The following is a 14,762-nucleotide window of genomic DNA, read 5'->3' as shown; positions in this document are numbered from 1 at the left end:
CTATCACAAGTTTTTGCAGCGAGATCGTCTATATTTACAAAAGATTCTCTCATAATATGGTGAGCTCTTATTGGTCGCGCAATCCCGCAGTAATCGCAATGAACTTCTCTTTATTCATCACTTCAACCCCATTTCGGCATCAAATCTCACCTCAAATAATTTGAAATAACCGAAAGTTAGTCGCACTTCCCCACAATAACTCAGTGGATATAAATACTTCCAAATCGCTCATTCGAGTTGTAATTCAATCAAGTATTCGTAGAATTACAAAATATATTAACATCATGACTTCGTCAGACGTTTATGACCACGGCGATTCACCATACGTTTTCAAGCCTAGCAAGACTCCGGCTTCTCAGTTGATCAGAGATCATTTGCCATTGCCTGAAAAAATGTTCAAGGATTCGGTATCGTTGCCAGGGACCGAAAAGGAAGGATACAGTGCTATTTACAGAAATAAGATGTTTCCAGGACGCCTAAAGGAGGCACTTACCCCAGAATTGGATACTTACTATAGACTTTTCAAGAATTCAGTTCTCACGTTCGGGGATAAACTGTGTTTGGCGTACCGAAAATATGACTACGTGAACAAGAAAAGTGCCGATGATTACAGCTTTTTGACATACCGTGAAGTCGATGAAATGAAGCAGAGGTATGGGTCAGGGTTTCTTTACTTGTTGCAAAACAATCCGTTCAAAAATAGTGAAAAATTCGAGAGTCACAGAAAGATTGACAACCATGTGAAGGACTACAAGAACTTTGACATTTCTGACATGTCTTTCGTGGCCACTATCTATTCGGCCAATAGAATGGAATGGGTATTGAGTGATCTTATGTGCTCTTCATATTCGATCACTAATACTGCTTTGTACGATACTTTGGGGGCTGACACGTCAGAGTACATCTTACAAACCACACAATCGCCTGTTGTTATCGCGACTAAGGAGCACGTCATGGACATTGTCAATTTGAAAGAAAAGTACCCCGAAAAGTTGGAACATGTCATTTCTATCGTTTGTTTAGATCCATTGGATTTGAAGAACGAGACGTCTTTGAGTGCTGAAGATCAAGCTTTGGTCACAGCATGTAAGTCTCATAGAATAACATTGGTAGATATCAACCAGGTCATGAAGGTAGGTGAAATATTTCCAACCCCTGAATTACCCCCAAGCCCAGAAACTTTGTATACTATTAGTTTTACTTCTGGTACTACCGGTGCACACCCAAAGGGTGTCTTGCTTTCCCAAAAGATATGTACAGCTGGTGTTACATTTGTTCTTACTCAACTTCCACGTATTCCCGATGCCAGATCGTTTTCATTTTTGCCGTTGGCTCATATTTTTGAGAGACAAGTTTGCGCTTTTGGTTTATCATGTGGTAATTGCATTGGGTTCCCTCAAAATGGTGGAACTCCTTTAACTTTGATAGAAGACTTGAAGCTTTTCAAGCCAAACTACATGTGTAATGTACCTAGAGTATTTACGAAATACGAGGCTGCCATCAAGAGTGCCACGGTGGATCATCCTACTTCAACTTTCAAGAGAGGTATTTTCGATAAAGTTATCAGTACCAAAATTCAAGCCCAAGAAAAATATGACGGGGCAGATGGATCTCATCTCGTCTATGACCGTTTATTCTTGAGCAGTATACGTAAGGCTTTTGGATTTGATAATATGGAATTTATTGTAACAGGATCAGCACCAATTTCTCCTTCTACTGTCAAGTTCTTGAAGGCCACTCTTTGTGTCGGTATGCCACAAGGTTATGGTTCCACTGAATCATTTGCAGGGTTTGCCATTGGTATTCCTTATGAAGCCGAACCAGGTTCCTGTGGTTCCGTTGGTGTTACCGTAGAAATGAAATTAAGAGAATTACCAGCAATGGGATATAATTTGGACGATCCAGAAGGCCCCAGAGGTGAATTATTATTACGAGGACCACAAATTTTCAAGCAGTATTTCCATAATGAAGAAGAAACCAAAAAGTCTTTCGACGATGAAGGCTGGTTTCATACTGGTGATGTAGCTAGATTCTCAAAAAATAACGGCAGATTATTTATTATCGACAGAGTAAAGAATTTCTTCAAATTATCACAAGGTGAATACGTCACCCCAGAAAAGGTTGAAAACAAATACCTCTCTTCGTCCTCAATTCTTAACCAATTATACGTCCACGGTGATTCTTTGAGACATTTCTTGGTAGGTATCGTTGGTATTGATCCTGAAGGTGCTGTTAACTTTTTGGTTGAAAAATGTAAGGTATCAAAAAGTCAATTGTCTTCTTCAGAGCAGATTTTAAATGAAATCAACAAGAAGGAAAACAGAGAATTATTGGTTGCATATATTAACTCAAGAATCAGTAATCAATTATCAGGATTTGAAAAACTTCACAATATCTACGTGGAATTTGAGCCATTGAGATTGGACAGGGATGTGGTTACTGCAACCCAAAAACTTAAAAGACCTGTAGCTTTCAAATTTTTCAAGCCGCAGATTGATGTTATGTACGACGAGGGGTCATTGGTTAAAGGGCCTAAGTTATGATTACTTTATTCATATTCGTGTTTAGACTTAAATAAAATGGATTATAACAAGTTTATCAAATGCTTAGTAGAGTAGAATTTAATAATGTCGCGTTTTGAATTATTTCCAAATGTCGCAATTGTGTGTACGACATTGACGAAGACTTACGATTTCAAATAAACCATGAAAAGTTGATAGATATATTCAATCTATCGTACTTTGGAAATAGACGTAATTAAACAGCGGAAGTCGTTATGGTATGTAAACTGCGCATTCATCCATCAGTAAATAGTATTGATAGTTCTCATACTAACTAGCATATAGTCAGCAAATACAATTTCAACAAAAGTTCAAAGTAAGGACTTAAATGGCTTGTCATTAATCGCCGCCCATTCACACATTTCAGGGTTAGGGTTAGATGACAACTTGCAGCCAAAAGAATCTGGCCAAGGTATGGTCGGCCAATTAAAGGCTAGAAAGGCTGCTGGTGTGATTTTGAAGATGATCCAGGCCGGTAAAATTGCTGGACGTGCTGTTTTAGTGGCAGGTCCTCCATCTACTGGTAAAACTGCTATTGCTATGGGATTATCTCAAAACTTGGGTTCTGAAGTTCCATTCACTGCGATTGCTGGTTCTGAAATCTTTTCATTGGAATTATCCAAAACTGAGTCCTTAACTCAAGCCTTCCGTAAATCTATTGGTATTAAAATTAAAGAAGAAACCGAGATGATCGAGGGTGAAGTTGTTGAAATCCAAATTGACAGATCAATTACCGGTGGCCATAAGCAAGGTAAATTAACTATAAAAACCACCGATATGGAAACTATCTATGAGTTAGGTAATAAGATGATAGAAGGTTTAACGAAGGAAAAGGTTTTAGCTGGTGATGTTATATCTATCGATAAAGCATCGGGTAAGATTACAAAATTAGGTAAGTCTTTCACTCGTGCAAGAGATTATGATGCGATGGGACCTGAAACAAAGTTTGTTCAATGTCCAGAAGGCGAATTACAAAAAAGAAAGGAAGTCGTTCATACGGTTTCTTTACATGAAATTGATGTGATAAATTCAAGACAACAAGGTTTCTTAGCATTATTTTCTGGGGATACAGGTGAAATCAGATCAGAAGTTCGTGATCAGATTAATACTAAGGTTGCAGAATGGAAAGAAGAAGGTAAGGCTGAAATAGTACCAGGTGTTTTGTTTATCGACGAGGTTCACATGTTGGACATCGAATGTTTTTCATTCATAAATAGAGCATTAGAGGATGATTTTGCTCCTATTGTAATTATGGCTACTAACAGAGGTATTTCAAAAACCCGTGGTACAAACTACAAATCCCCCCACGGTTTACCTATGGATCTCTTAGATAGATCGATTATTATTCATACTGCTCCATATAATGCTGACGAAATCAGAACTATCTTGTTGATTAGAGCAACCGAAGAAGAAGTCGAATTAACGGGCGATGCATTAGCATTATTAACCAAGATTGGACAGGAAACTAGTTTGAGATATGCGTCTAACTTGATATCCGTATCGCAACAAATTGCTTTGAAGAGAAGAAGTAACTCTGTCGATTTACCTGATATTAAGAGAAGTTACATGTTATTCTTAGATTCTGATAGATCTGTTCAATATTTAGAAGAGTTCTCTACACAATTTATTGATGACAGCGGGAACGTTACATTTGGAACGAACGATGCAAGTGTTAAGCAGACTAAAGGCGCTGCTAATGGTGAAGACAAAATGGAAACTGATTAGCTAAATCATTGTTATACTACGATAGATTGTTTGTATTAATTAAAGAAAACCTCGTACAACGTATATGTAATTTAAAGTCATTTAATATGATGTTATAAATAAAAGCAAATATGAAAACCGCGTTGGGCGACAACCATGTAAGCAATAGATTTTATGTATGGTGGTTCAATATCCACGAGAAATAAAAATCGAAAATTGATCTAACGCAAATGACACACAGCTCCAACTAGTATAATTCTTATGTGTATGCTAGTCGGGTTAACCACTACCCTTAGTGTTCAAAATCAAGGCAATAATCATACCGTATAATCCCAAAACTTCAGCAAAAATTAAAATCAAGACAATACCGACAAAGAGTCTTGGCTGATGCATAAATTGTCTAACCCCTTCATCACCTACAATCCCAATCGAATATCCCGACGCCAAACATGCAAATCCAACGGACAATCCGCATGCTAAATGCATAAATCCATTAAAAAGTGAATAGTTCTCTGTTGGTGACAATCCTCCTGCTATCAAAACAGACACAACCAACCCATACACAGACAAAATACCCGACATAACGACTGGGATTAACGATTTCATAATTAATTCTGGTTTAAATGTACCAATACCTGAAATACCAATACCTGACTTGGCGGTACCAATAGCTGCTCCAGCGCAAGATAATATCATGGCTGCGGCACATCCAGCAAATCCAAGGAATGGAGCAAATGCTGGTGCGTACTCGTCACCTAAACTATCCGACATTATGTTTTTATTGATGACAATTAGGTTGATATCTCCTAATAACCTATCTTTATACTATGAACTAGTTGAAGTTAACAAAAAAAGTCGAACACCCCTAAAAATTCGTGCGACATTATTTTTGGTGACCGTGACATTTTTCATCCACAATCAAAAACAATAACATTTGTTTATACTGTCTAACGCTGTATAAGTTGATAAACAGATGTTTTATATACGGTAGAATGAGTGGAAATAATGACTATGAGAAGTTGCAACTCTCTAAACAAGATTTGAGGTATTTATATGGCCAAATACTCAATAATACAACGTCAAAACTTGACCTTCATTTACCCACATCGAATAATGACCCTTTGAAAACGAAAGTTGCAAATTTATTGGACGACTTTATAATAGATGCATTTGAGATGGCCAAACAGTCTATAATGATAGATGGATACGATATGTCGGGTAGGAAGAACCCAAAGCCTATATCTGAGTTGTTATCTTTAAAATCGAAAGAGAAAATAGAGCCGTTTGACTTCGAGTTGAATGCACAATTACGGGATGTATTGGAGCATGTCGAACAGGAAACAATACAGGTGAGTAAGCTTAGAAGGGAATTGCCTTCTCGGGCAAGGGAGACATATGATAATTTGATTTCTAACACGGATAAAGATGTTTCTACAATACTAGCAGAATTGGACTCTGAATTACAACAAGAACTACATAACGACGATGATGATGAAACAGGTAAAGATGATTTGTCGCTGATGCCGAGAATTGATTCGATCGTGGAGGATTACCAACAAGCATTCTTAATACTAAATAATCTCAAGAGGAAGATACCAGAGCAAAAGTCTGAGCTAGATAAACTAGACGAAACGATACAGCTCTTGGAGACAGCCTACAGGCGGCAACAAAGTGAATCTGGTTTATGAACTGTAAATATTGTTCCCATTCCTTTCCACATATATCATAGAAAATTTATGAATTCACGCATTGTACAATACCCTATATAATTTTGCAAAGACTCCGAATAACGAGTTGTATAATAATACACATATATAAGTATCCCAGAATGCTTTCCTTAGTCTTATTGTATCCTTTGTTTCTGAAATATGTTGTTCAGAATTTCGAGATGTTTATTTTGACTGAAATATTTTGTTTACTTTTCGACTCAATGCGGTTATATGAATAAGTGCATTTAATTGTGTTTAAATCATCATCTTGATGGAATACACAGGCCAATGTTCTGTTTATATATACTCAATAGCATATCCAAGTAGCATATCGATTATTTTTCCTGATTAGAAGATATGACGTCGCCTATAAAGAGTAATGTCGCTTTACGGTACTTGGCGTCGATCAATGATTCAGGTGTTGACACTCCAAATAGATTACCATTACAGCCGACTTTGAAGTACAATTTGACACCTTCAAGAACTAAAAAGGATCAGACCGATGAACAAGACTTAGACAAATTAGCAAAGCAATTGAATATCAACCCAACTACTAGTCCATCGAAGACAGCTTTGCTCAGAAGTAGATTTGAATCACCTTCTGTTACTGTTTCTTCATTCAAGAGTCCCCTGAGTAAATCCAATACATCGGCCACGAGTAGCCGTAGTGGCTCTCCTGTTAGAAGAACTCCATTAGATGGAGATGAAGGTAAGACAATTGCTAGTGCTTTCAGGAAAGATGCATTTGACCTGAGCTCAACTAAAGGACATTTGGAAACACCTCTGTCGTTTAAAGATAACAACAAGTTATCTCCATTAAAACAGCAAATTAATACCCCATCTCCAAGTCATACACCATTTTTGTCTTCTCCAAGCAATAATACCTCTAAAGATTCACCAGGAAACGAGTACTTGTGTCGCATAATGGCATTAAAGAATTGGCTTGAGACAGTATTGCAAGAATCAATAACACAGAAACCGGCTGAGTTGATTTCTTATATTAGAAATGGTATTCACTTAGCTAAGTTAGCAAACGTTATTTTGAATTCTCAGAAGACTGTATTCACCAACGACTCTAAATTACAATTTAGACATACTGAGAATATAAACCGATTTTTTCAATTGTTGGATTATTTAAATGTTCCTGATCTATTTAGGTTTGAGTTGACAGATTTATATGATGCGAAGAATGTTCCAAAGGTCTGGTTTTGTTTGCATGCAATGAGTTACATGCTCAATAAGATGGAACCTTCCTACCCACAGGTTGAGAATTTGGTTCACAGAGTGGATTTCTCAGGGGAAGAAATCAGAACTGCCAATCGAGCCTTGGTTGGTGCTGGCTTGCCTAACTTTTCAAGTGCTGACACAAGTGATTCGTCACCGTTAAAAGCCGGCCAGAGCAGTTACATGAATCGTGCTTTGGCGTCTTCAAATAAACTTCAACCTTTAAAAGGTTTTAAGGCTGAAAAGAAAATTGATAATGAAAATCCGTTCATGGAGAGATCAGTGGCTAATGATGATCATCTAGTCAAACCTACTAACTCGAGTTATTCACCGCTCAAGAAAAACGTTGAACATTACAATTCTAGTAGACCTTCAACATTAAATTTTCATTCCTCAACGTTGTCTTATGATATTGATTATAAAAGCAGCAAATATTATACCCCTGAGGTAGAAGAGCATATTGAAAATGTCAAAAAGCTACAAGCTTTAGCTCGAGGAGCCAATTTCCGTTACAGAATGTTTGTTGATCGTATAATGCTTAAGTCATTTGGTGATGAATTGACTTATTTTGTTTCAATTATGAGAGGAAATATGTCTCGTAACAAGACCGTACATAAGCACCGTGATGAATTATTAATGTACAAGTATGAACTTGTTAAATTACAGTCTATCATCAGAGGGAGACTTTCTAAATCTTCGAATAACTATGATTTTAGTGGTTGCGGAAATTCATCGATAAATTTGCAATCTACAATCCGTGGTTACTTGGAAAGAAAAAGATTCAACACTGTAAAATCTGCCGTGCTGGGAAGTACCAGCTCTGTCATTGATTTACAATCGGTCATGAAAGCTAAATTAATTCGTCCAAAAGCTACTGTGCTCATGAAACATAAAGATTCGATTGAACCATCTATCCTAGGATTTCAAGCGATTTGCCGTGGATGTTTATTCAAAAGATATTCTAAGAGCAGTCGTATTCAAAGTTTATCCAATGGTGGAGGTATGGTTAAGCTACAATCCTTGATCCGGGGTCAAGTAATTAGAAATGATATACATAGGAAACGTAATATTATTTCCAGATCATTGTCTAATTTGTGTGATCTTCAAAGTATCGCAAGAGGTGGGATTTCTAGGACAAGGTTGTGTAATAATGTGTTGATTACTTTGATTTACGAAGATTCGGTCTTAAATACGTTGTATGCGAGAGTAAGGGGGAATAACGCCAGGAAGGAAATACAGAGAAAGAAAGATATTTTGAAAGAAAACGAAAGCAGAACTATATTACCAATTCAATCTATATTTAGAGGAATTTTATGCAGATTCCAACGGGAGATAAGGTTAGAAGACTTATACTTTGACATCGACAATATAATTGACTTGCAGTCCATTATAAGAGGAAAGGCTATTAGAAACGAGATTACTTCTATTGAAACGTACTACCATATCAATTCAGATAAAGTAATCAGAGCTCAAGCGATAATTAAGAGTAATTTCACTCAGAGAGCTTATAAATCCCTTATCAATATGAAGAACCCTCCATTGGCAGTTATACAAAGATTTGCATATTTGTTGACTGACAATGATATGGATTATCAAGAGGAAATGGAATTGTCCGACATGAAAGATAAGATTATTGGAAAATCGAAAAACAATGAAGATTTGGAACTACAAATTGAAAACTCCGACATTAAGTTGAGCTTATTAGATAAAAATAAAATCACTGTGGAAGAATTTATTAAACATAAGAATAAATATAAAACATATAAGCCTGCCGCTAACAATGCTGTCAACCTTCAAAATTTGGCAAAGCTTAATAAGTCATCTAGAGAAAGAATTGATCTTTATCAAACAATGTTTTATTTCCTTCAAACGAAGCCGGTATATTTTATTAGGTTGTACAACAGTATGCCAATTGCCTCCAAGGATTCCAAATTTAACAAAGATCTTCAATATTACATTACCCTGATGTTCCCCATAAAGGATTCATCTATTAATCATCATTCGAGAGAAGAATTCTTCTTGGTTAAATTCATTTCGAGTATGATGAATAATGATATGGAATATAATTGCAGAACTATAAGCGATATTACAAAATGTCAGGAGTGTTTTTGGATAGATTATCTATTACAGTTTAACAATCATACCTACCAAAGGCTTCATTTAAAGGGTATAATGGGAAAGTCTATCTCTCACATTATAGATAATGATGAACTTGACTTTGAATCTGATCCTTCTGAGATTTATTCTGATGTTATTAAAAGAGAAATCAAAATAAATGGTTCATCTGATAAACCAGAACATGTCACTTCTCAGGTTGCCATTAAAAATACTGATGTCTCGGATAGGTTTGTGAAAAACTTGATGCATTTAAGAGAATTTTCCACTGAAGTTTTCAATGTGTTGGAAAAATCTATTGAAAGAATCCCAATTCATATCAGGTTACTTTCAAATAATGCATATCGCTTATCTCAGGTACATTTCCCCGAGAAATCAGAGCAACAGCATTTAGCAGTTGCAGGGGTTGTATTCATAAAACATTATATATCTGCTATATTACAATATCCAGAAAATTTTGGCTACTTGGCTAAAAGTCCATTTAATGCATCATTGTATAATGCTAAAGCTAAGGACAACCTCAAGCACTTGAGCAGAGTAATGTTACAAGTATTTTCTATGAAGCCATTTAGTGATAATTATTTGAAACCCTTAAATGATTATGTTATTTCAATGAATGGTATGATTAAGAAAATGGTGTCTAGATTGATAGATGTTAAAAGCATTGAAGATGAATATGAATTGAACGACTACGATGATATCGTAACTCATGAAAGACCTAAATTAAGTATGAAGGTAAGTGATATGATTATGATTGAAAAAATAGTAAGTCAAAATGTTGACGTGATGGCACCGAGTTCTGATGACCAATTATGTGATATAACCTCTAAATTAGAAGATGTCATAAATTCTGCTGATGATTTTGTGACTTTAACAGAATTGGGTATCGTAACTTTGAATTTAAACCCAACTACGAAGGAAGATTCATTAGCAGATTCCAAGGTATTATCATTGATTTCACAAGCAAAAAGGTGCATATTATATATTATTAGAATTCAAGAAGGAAGTGGCTTGTTGGAGTTGCTTATTTCTGGTATCAAACCTCAACATGAAGCGAAATTTAAGGAAATTGTCAGCGTTGAAAGAAAGGAGATAGAGGAGGCCAGTACCAACGTCAAAAAGAGACCATACTATAAGACGTCATTAGGTAATTTATCTTCATTGACATATCATGAACTAAAGAAAATGGCATTGGAAATCATCTTGAAATTAGAATCTATGGGGGTCCTAACAAGAAAGAATGCCTTCCAAGAGATTCTTAATCAGATAGCCATAGATATTAAGACAAAGCATTCTCAAAGGGTTAATCGTAAAGCTCAATTAGAAATTGCTAGCAAGACACAAAAGAAGTTACTAGATAAAGAAAAATTTCTAACAAAACAACTATTTGATTACAATCAGCATATTGACAATGTTTTATCAGAATTGCAACTGAAGTCAAAGGATAAAAAGCTATTTAATATTATTCCAGTCTTTAGTAAACAATACTTTTACCACAGAGAATTAAAGAAATCAAACAGACTTCCGAAATTTGGTTCTTACAAGTATTCCGCTAAGAAGTTAATAGATCAAGAAATATTGATTGATTTTGGCGGTCTCATGAGCCAACGTTATTCATCATCATCAAAATTAGATTTCATGTTCAGTTGTCATGAAGTAGGAAAGTTTACAATTGAAGCTGCTACAGGTTCTGTAAATATTCCGGGCGCTTACAATTCAGTTACTATTGATCAATTATTGAATCTCCAGTATGAAAATAAAGAGAAATTCGAATTATTTGATGGCATGGTAATATTCGATACGCATAATTTAACTGGTTTCATTTTCAGAAAATTTTATGATCTTAGAAGAGACTAATAATTTTAATTATTTTTATTACAACTCTAATACATAATAGAAAAATAAATATATAAAACTGAACTATTTCTTAAGTAACTCGTTAATCTTTTCTTCTAGAGAAGACAATTTTGCATCTTTTTCTAAACCTGCGTCGGTTAATTTAACGACTTGAGCTTCTAACTTTTCTACTAATGTAGCAAGTTTTTCAACTGTTCCTTTTAATGTAGGGCCACCGCTAGTAGTAGTCTTAGAAGTGTTTGCTGTGGAAGTAGACGGAGTAGATTCTTCCTTCTTGGCTTCTTCCTTCTTGGCTTCTTCCTTCTTAGCTTCTTCCTTCTTAGCTTCTTCCTTCTTAGCTTCTTCCTTCTTAGCTTCTTCCTTCTTAGCTTGTTCCTTCTTAGCTTCTTCCTTCTTAGCTTCTTCCTTCTTAGCTTCTTCCTTCTTAGCTTGTTCCTTCTTAGCTTCTTCCTTCTTAGCTTCTTCCTTCTTGGCATTTTCCTTCTTGGCTTCTTCCTTCTTGAGGTCAACAGTAGATTTAGACAAAGGCGATTCTGGCTTCTTCACTTCTTCCCAGTCATCATCTTTCTCTTCTCCTTTTTGTTTTCCTTCATCATCCGATTCATCATTTACCTTATTGATCAAATTATTAACATCATCTGATGATTTCAACAACTCATCAACATTCTTTGGGGTTTGAGATGATTCAGGAGTAAATTCCTTATTATCTTTGGTCTTTTCCGCCGGTTTAACCTCTTCTGTTGATTCCTTCTTCGCTTTTAATTCTTTTTCCTTTGCTTGTTTCTCCTCTTTCTTGGCTACAGCTGCTTCTTCTTTAACTGAAGAGACACTTATCGAAGCGCCTGATTCTCTGATGGATGGTTTAGTGCCCTCATACAATGATTCCATACTCATTAATAACGGTCCATTACATTCCTTACCATCGAAAAATTCTTGTGCAGTTAAAGCTGGGTCTTGAGAAGGACAGTCTGGATAAATATCCAGTTGAAACAATTCTGATCTTCTAGGAACAATAAATGATATCGGTTCAATAGAATTGTCATTAACAGTCTTAAAGGATTTAAGGACTTCATTCTCCTTTACATTAACTGAAAATTTTGGTGAAATGGCAAACCCCCTTTGAGGGTCAGTAGACGAGAATTGCGATAATTCATGTAAAATATCATTGTCATATTCATAATAACGAATATTACCATCACCTTTACCAGCTAAGTATAAAATATTATTTGATTCATCGAAAACAGGAATCAATACTCCCGAAGATGCATCAATAACAAGAAACCCGTCAATCAGACCTGCTTCAATGTTATTCACATCCCAAATACCAACTTGACGATCAGATAATCTGGAAAAACCGGTAGTGATAATTCTATCAGTATTACCTAACCAGACAACTCTTGAAGGCTTAGCACCTGTGTGACCTGGTCCTTCAGATAAGATCTTCCCTGATCTAATATCCCAGATTCTTATTTTTTTATCTCTCGAGGTAGTAGCCAATAAAGAACCATTATAGTTGAATGCTAACGAAGTAACCAAGTCTTTATGTTGTAATGTAATTTCATCCTTACCGGTTTCTAAATTCCAAATTTTAACGGTATAATCCATAGAGCAAGATGCTAAAACATTTTCAGCACACGGATGGAACTCGACATGTCCCACCTTTCTAGTATGGCCCGAAAGAACCTTGATTGGCTCAGTGATATCCTTAATATTATCAGATTCATCTAAGTACTTGTGGAATGAATAATCTTCGGGGATTTCCCACAAACAAATCTTACCATCATCTGAACAACTGACAATTTGTTGTTGGTTGAATGGATTGAACTGTGTATCTAATACTGGTCCTTTGTGGCCTCTAAATAATGGAACGGTATCTGGTGCCTTTCCGACTTCGCTCAAAGGAATAACAGCAAACGCACCACCTCCTGAAGAATCCCAGTTAACGGATAAGTATTTCCCATTCGAATCAATAATATTGGAATCCCAGGCATTCTTTGTAATCTTCAAGTTTTCGTAACATAACTCTTTTTTAGTTGCCTGTCCAAATACGTGACGATATTTAGATGCCCTAACAAACTTTCCACTATAACAACGTATTAATATTACATTTCCATAATTAAATTAATGCACATACATACCTCATTTTATTTCAATTCTTCTTGTAATGAGTATTTCTAAACGTGTTTTTAATATTTCGTCGATGAATGAAGTCAACTCTTATAATTATTAATTTTTATTGTATTAACTTCAAGCTACTATCTCTACTTCCTGATTGTCGATGAAATTTGAAAACTAAAATCGCGCTTTCCGACTCCGCAAAAAATCCTATTGTATACTATGTATAAACTAATTCAACTAATGATTTTCAAAATAATTAGTACCGTCAGGTTGGAAAGAAGCGTGTGCAATGGGATTATCTGTATCATTATCTTCACTCTCGTTCGAATCGATAAAATTAACATCTTCTTGGTAACTTCGTGTATTTGAGGTTATTAAATTATCCAGTTTGCATAAGTCCTCGAAGGTGTCTTTCTTCTGTTTATCCATTATTTGGTTCCTTTGCTGTAAGTCTATTAGAGAGAGGTTTCCTAGGGACTCTTCTAACGTCTTTTTTTGTTCAGCAAACCAAAGATCACGCCTCTTTTCGACTGAATAACTCTGCCATATTGTGTAAGAATCCTTTACTTCCTCCAATAACATACTGCTATGATTTGCGGATATTGAAATTAGATCATCAAATGCCTCCTCGGCTGGAGGAGAACCAGCGGGCCAGCTTCTCACTGGTAAATACAAACACACTATCTTAGCAAAAGTGGGCAATCCATGTTTTGCAGAGCCGTTACCCAATTGGTTCAAATACCATTCATTAGTCAATAATTTGGCCTTGATTTCTCTGTCTCTTAGTTTCCTCCTAATTTTATTCTTCTCCTTGACATTTTCACGTTTGTTATATATTCTAGAGGCCACTTTTTTCTTTGATTTTCGAGCTTCTATTCTCTCATTATCCAAGAAGCCATTCCTACGAATGACTTTGCTCCTTATCTTGGCGATTTCTTCCACCGGGTGTAGTTCATCGCCCTTTTTCAAATCTAAGTGTCTTCCATAAGATCCTTGATGTGAAAAGTGTTTTTTACAAAATCTGCAGTATCTTTTAGGGTCCAACTGCCTTGTAAGACGATCGTCACTTATAGTAACATTTTTAAGGGTTGCATCATCCTTATTTATACTGTCTGTGTTAGGCAACTGTCCATCACGCTGAACTCTTGCTACCGCCTGTATTGCCTGATATTCCTCCTCTTTGTTTACAAAGTTATGTCGTATTTGCTGATGCAAGTCTTCATTTCCTGGAGTATTTAGATCATTATTATTTCCATTGTATGGGTTTTCTCCTACATGAGCGGTGTGATTTTCTAATGATGATAGATCCACGGATAGATTCATAACATCATTTTGGTCAGCACTTTCATGGTCAATATTAAAGAATTGTACTTCATTTTCATTACTTGTATATTCGTTGTTATTTCTAGCATTTTCATTCATTATAATTGATCATTTGTACATTCCTTATCAATAGGCCTTTCTATCTGAGTTC

The 14,762-nt window shown here is 35.8% G+C and overlaps 7 protein-coding genes across 7 annotated transcripts; 4 read left to right on the top strand and 3 right to left on the bottom strand. All coding sequences in view use genetic code 12, as the record gives it.

Annotated features, from left to right (window-relative positions):
* Positions 1-284: 284 nt before the first annotated feature.
* On the top strand, positions 285-2,543 carry DEHA2D10076g (DEHA2D10076p; the record flags this gene model as incomplete). Its single annotated transcript, XM_458903.1, has 1 exon — positions 285-2,543. The coding sequence occupies one exon, from the start codon at positions 285-287 to the stop codon at positions 2,541-2,543; it is 2,259 nt and encodes a 752-aa protein (XP_458903.2).
* A 233-nt stretch (positions 2,544-2,776) lies between these two features.
* On the top strand, positions 2,777-4,286 carry DEHA2D10054g (DEHA2D10054p; the record flags this gene model as incomplete). Its single annotated transcript, XM_458902.1, has 2 exons — positions 2,777-2,779; positions 2,847-4,286. The coding sequence occupies 2 exons, from the start codon at positions 2,777-2,779 to the stop codon at positions 4,284-4,286; spliced, it is 1,443 nt and encodes a 480-aa protein (XP_458902.1).
* A 258-nt stretch (positions 4,287-4,544) lies between these two features.
* On the bottom strand, positions 4,545-5,036 carry DEHA2D10032g (DEHA2D10032p; the record flags this gene model as incomplete). Its single annotated transcript, XM_458901.1, has 1 exon — positions 4,545-5,036. One exon carries the CDS (start codon positions 5,034-5,036, stop codon positions 4,545-4,547), a length of 492 nt encoding a protein of 163 aa, XP_458901.1.
* A 221-nt stretch (positions 5,037-5,257) lies between these two features.
* DEHA2D10010g (DEHA2D10010p) lies at positions 5,258-5,953 on the top strand (the record flags this gene model as incomplete). Its single annotated transcript, XM_458900.1, has 1 exon — positions 5,258-5,953. The coding sequence occupies one exon, from the start codon at positions 5,258-5,260 to the stop codon at positions 5,951-5,953; it is 696 nt and encodes a 231-aa protein (XP_458900.2).
* Positions 5,954-6,331: 378 nt separating this feature from the next.
* On the top strand, positions 6,332-11,170 carry DEHA2D09988g (DEHA2D09988p; the record flags this gene model as incomplete). The annotated part of the gene is made up of 1 exon (XM_002770247.1): positions 6,332-11,170. One exon carries the CDS (start codon positions 6,332-6,334, stop codon positions 11,168-11,170), a length of 4,839 nt encoding a protein of 1,612 aa, XP_002770293.1.
* A 63-nt stretch (positions 11,171-11,233) lies between these two features.
* On the bottom strand, positions 11,234-13,313 carry DEHA2D09966g (DEHA2D09966p; the record flags this gene model as incomplete). The annotated part of the gene is made up of 2 exons (XM_458899.1): positions 11,234-13,253; positions 13,309-13,313. The coding sequence occupies 2 exons, from the start codon at positions 13,311-13,313 to the stop codon at positions 11,234-11,236; spliced, it is 2,025 nt and encodes a 674-aa protein (XP_458899.2).
* A 212-nt stretch (positions 13,314-13,525) lies between these two features.
* DEHA2D09944g (DEHA2D09944p) lies at positions 13,526-14,710 on the bottom strand (the record flags this gene model as incomplete). Its single annotated transcript, XM_458898.1, has 1 exon — positions 13,526-14,710. One exon carries the CDS (start codon positions 14,708-14,710, stop codon positions 13,526-13,528), a length of 1,185 nt encoding a protein of 394 aa, XP_458898.2.
* Positions 14,711-14,762: the final 52 nt, after the last annotated feature.

Source organism: Debaryomyces hansenii (genome assembly GCF_000006445.2).
Source record: "Debaryomyces hansenii CBS767 chromosome A complete sequence".
In the NCBI taxonomy this organism is placed as follows: domain Eukaryota; kingdom Fungi; phylum Ascomycota; class Pichiomycetes; order Serinales; family Debaryomycetaceae; genus Debaryomyces; species Debaryomyces hansenii.
This window is presented reverse-complemented; position numbering and strand designations above follow the sequence as displayed.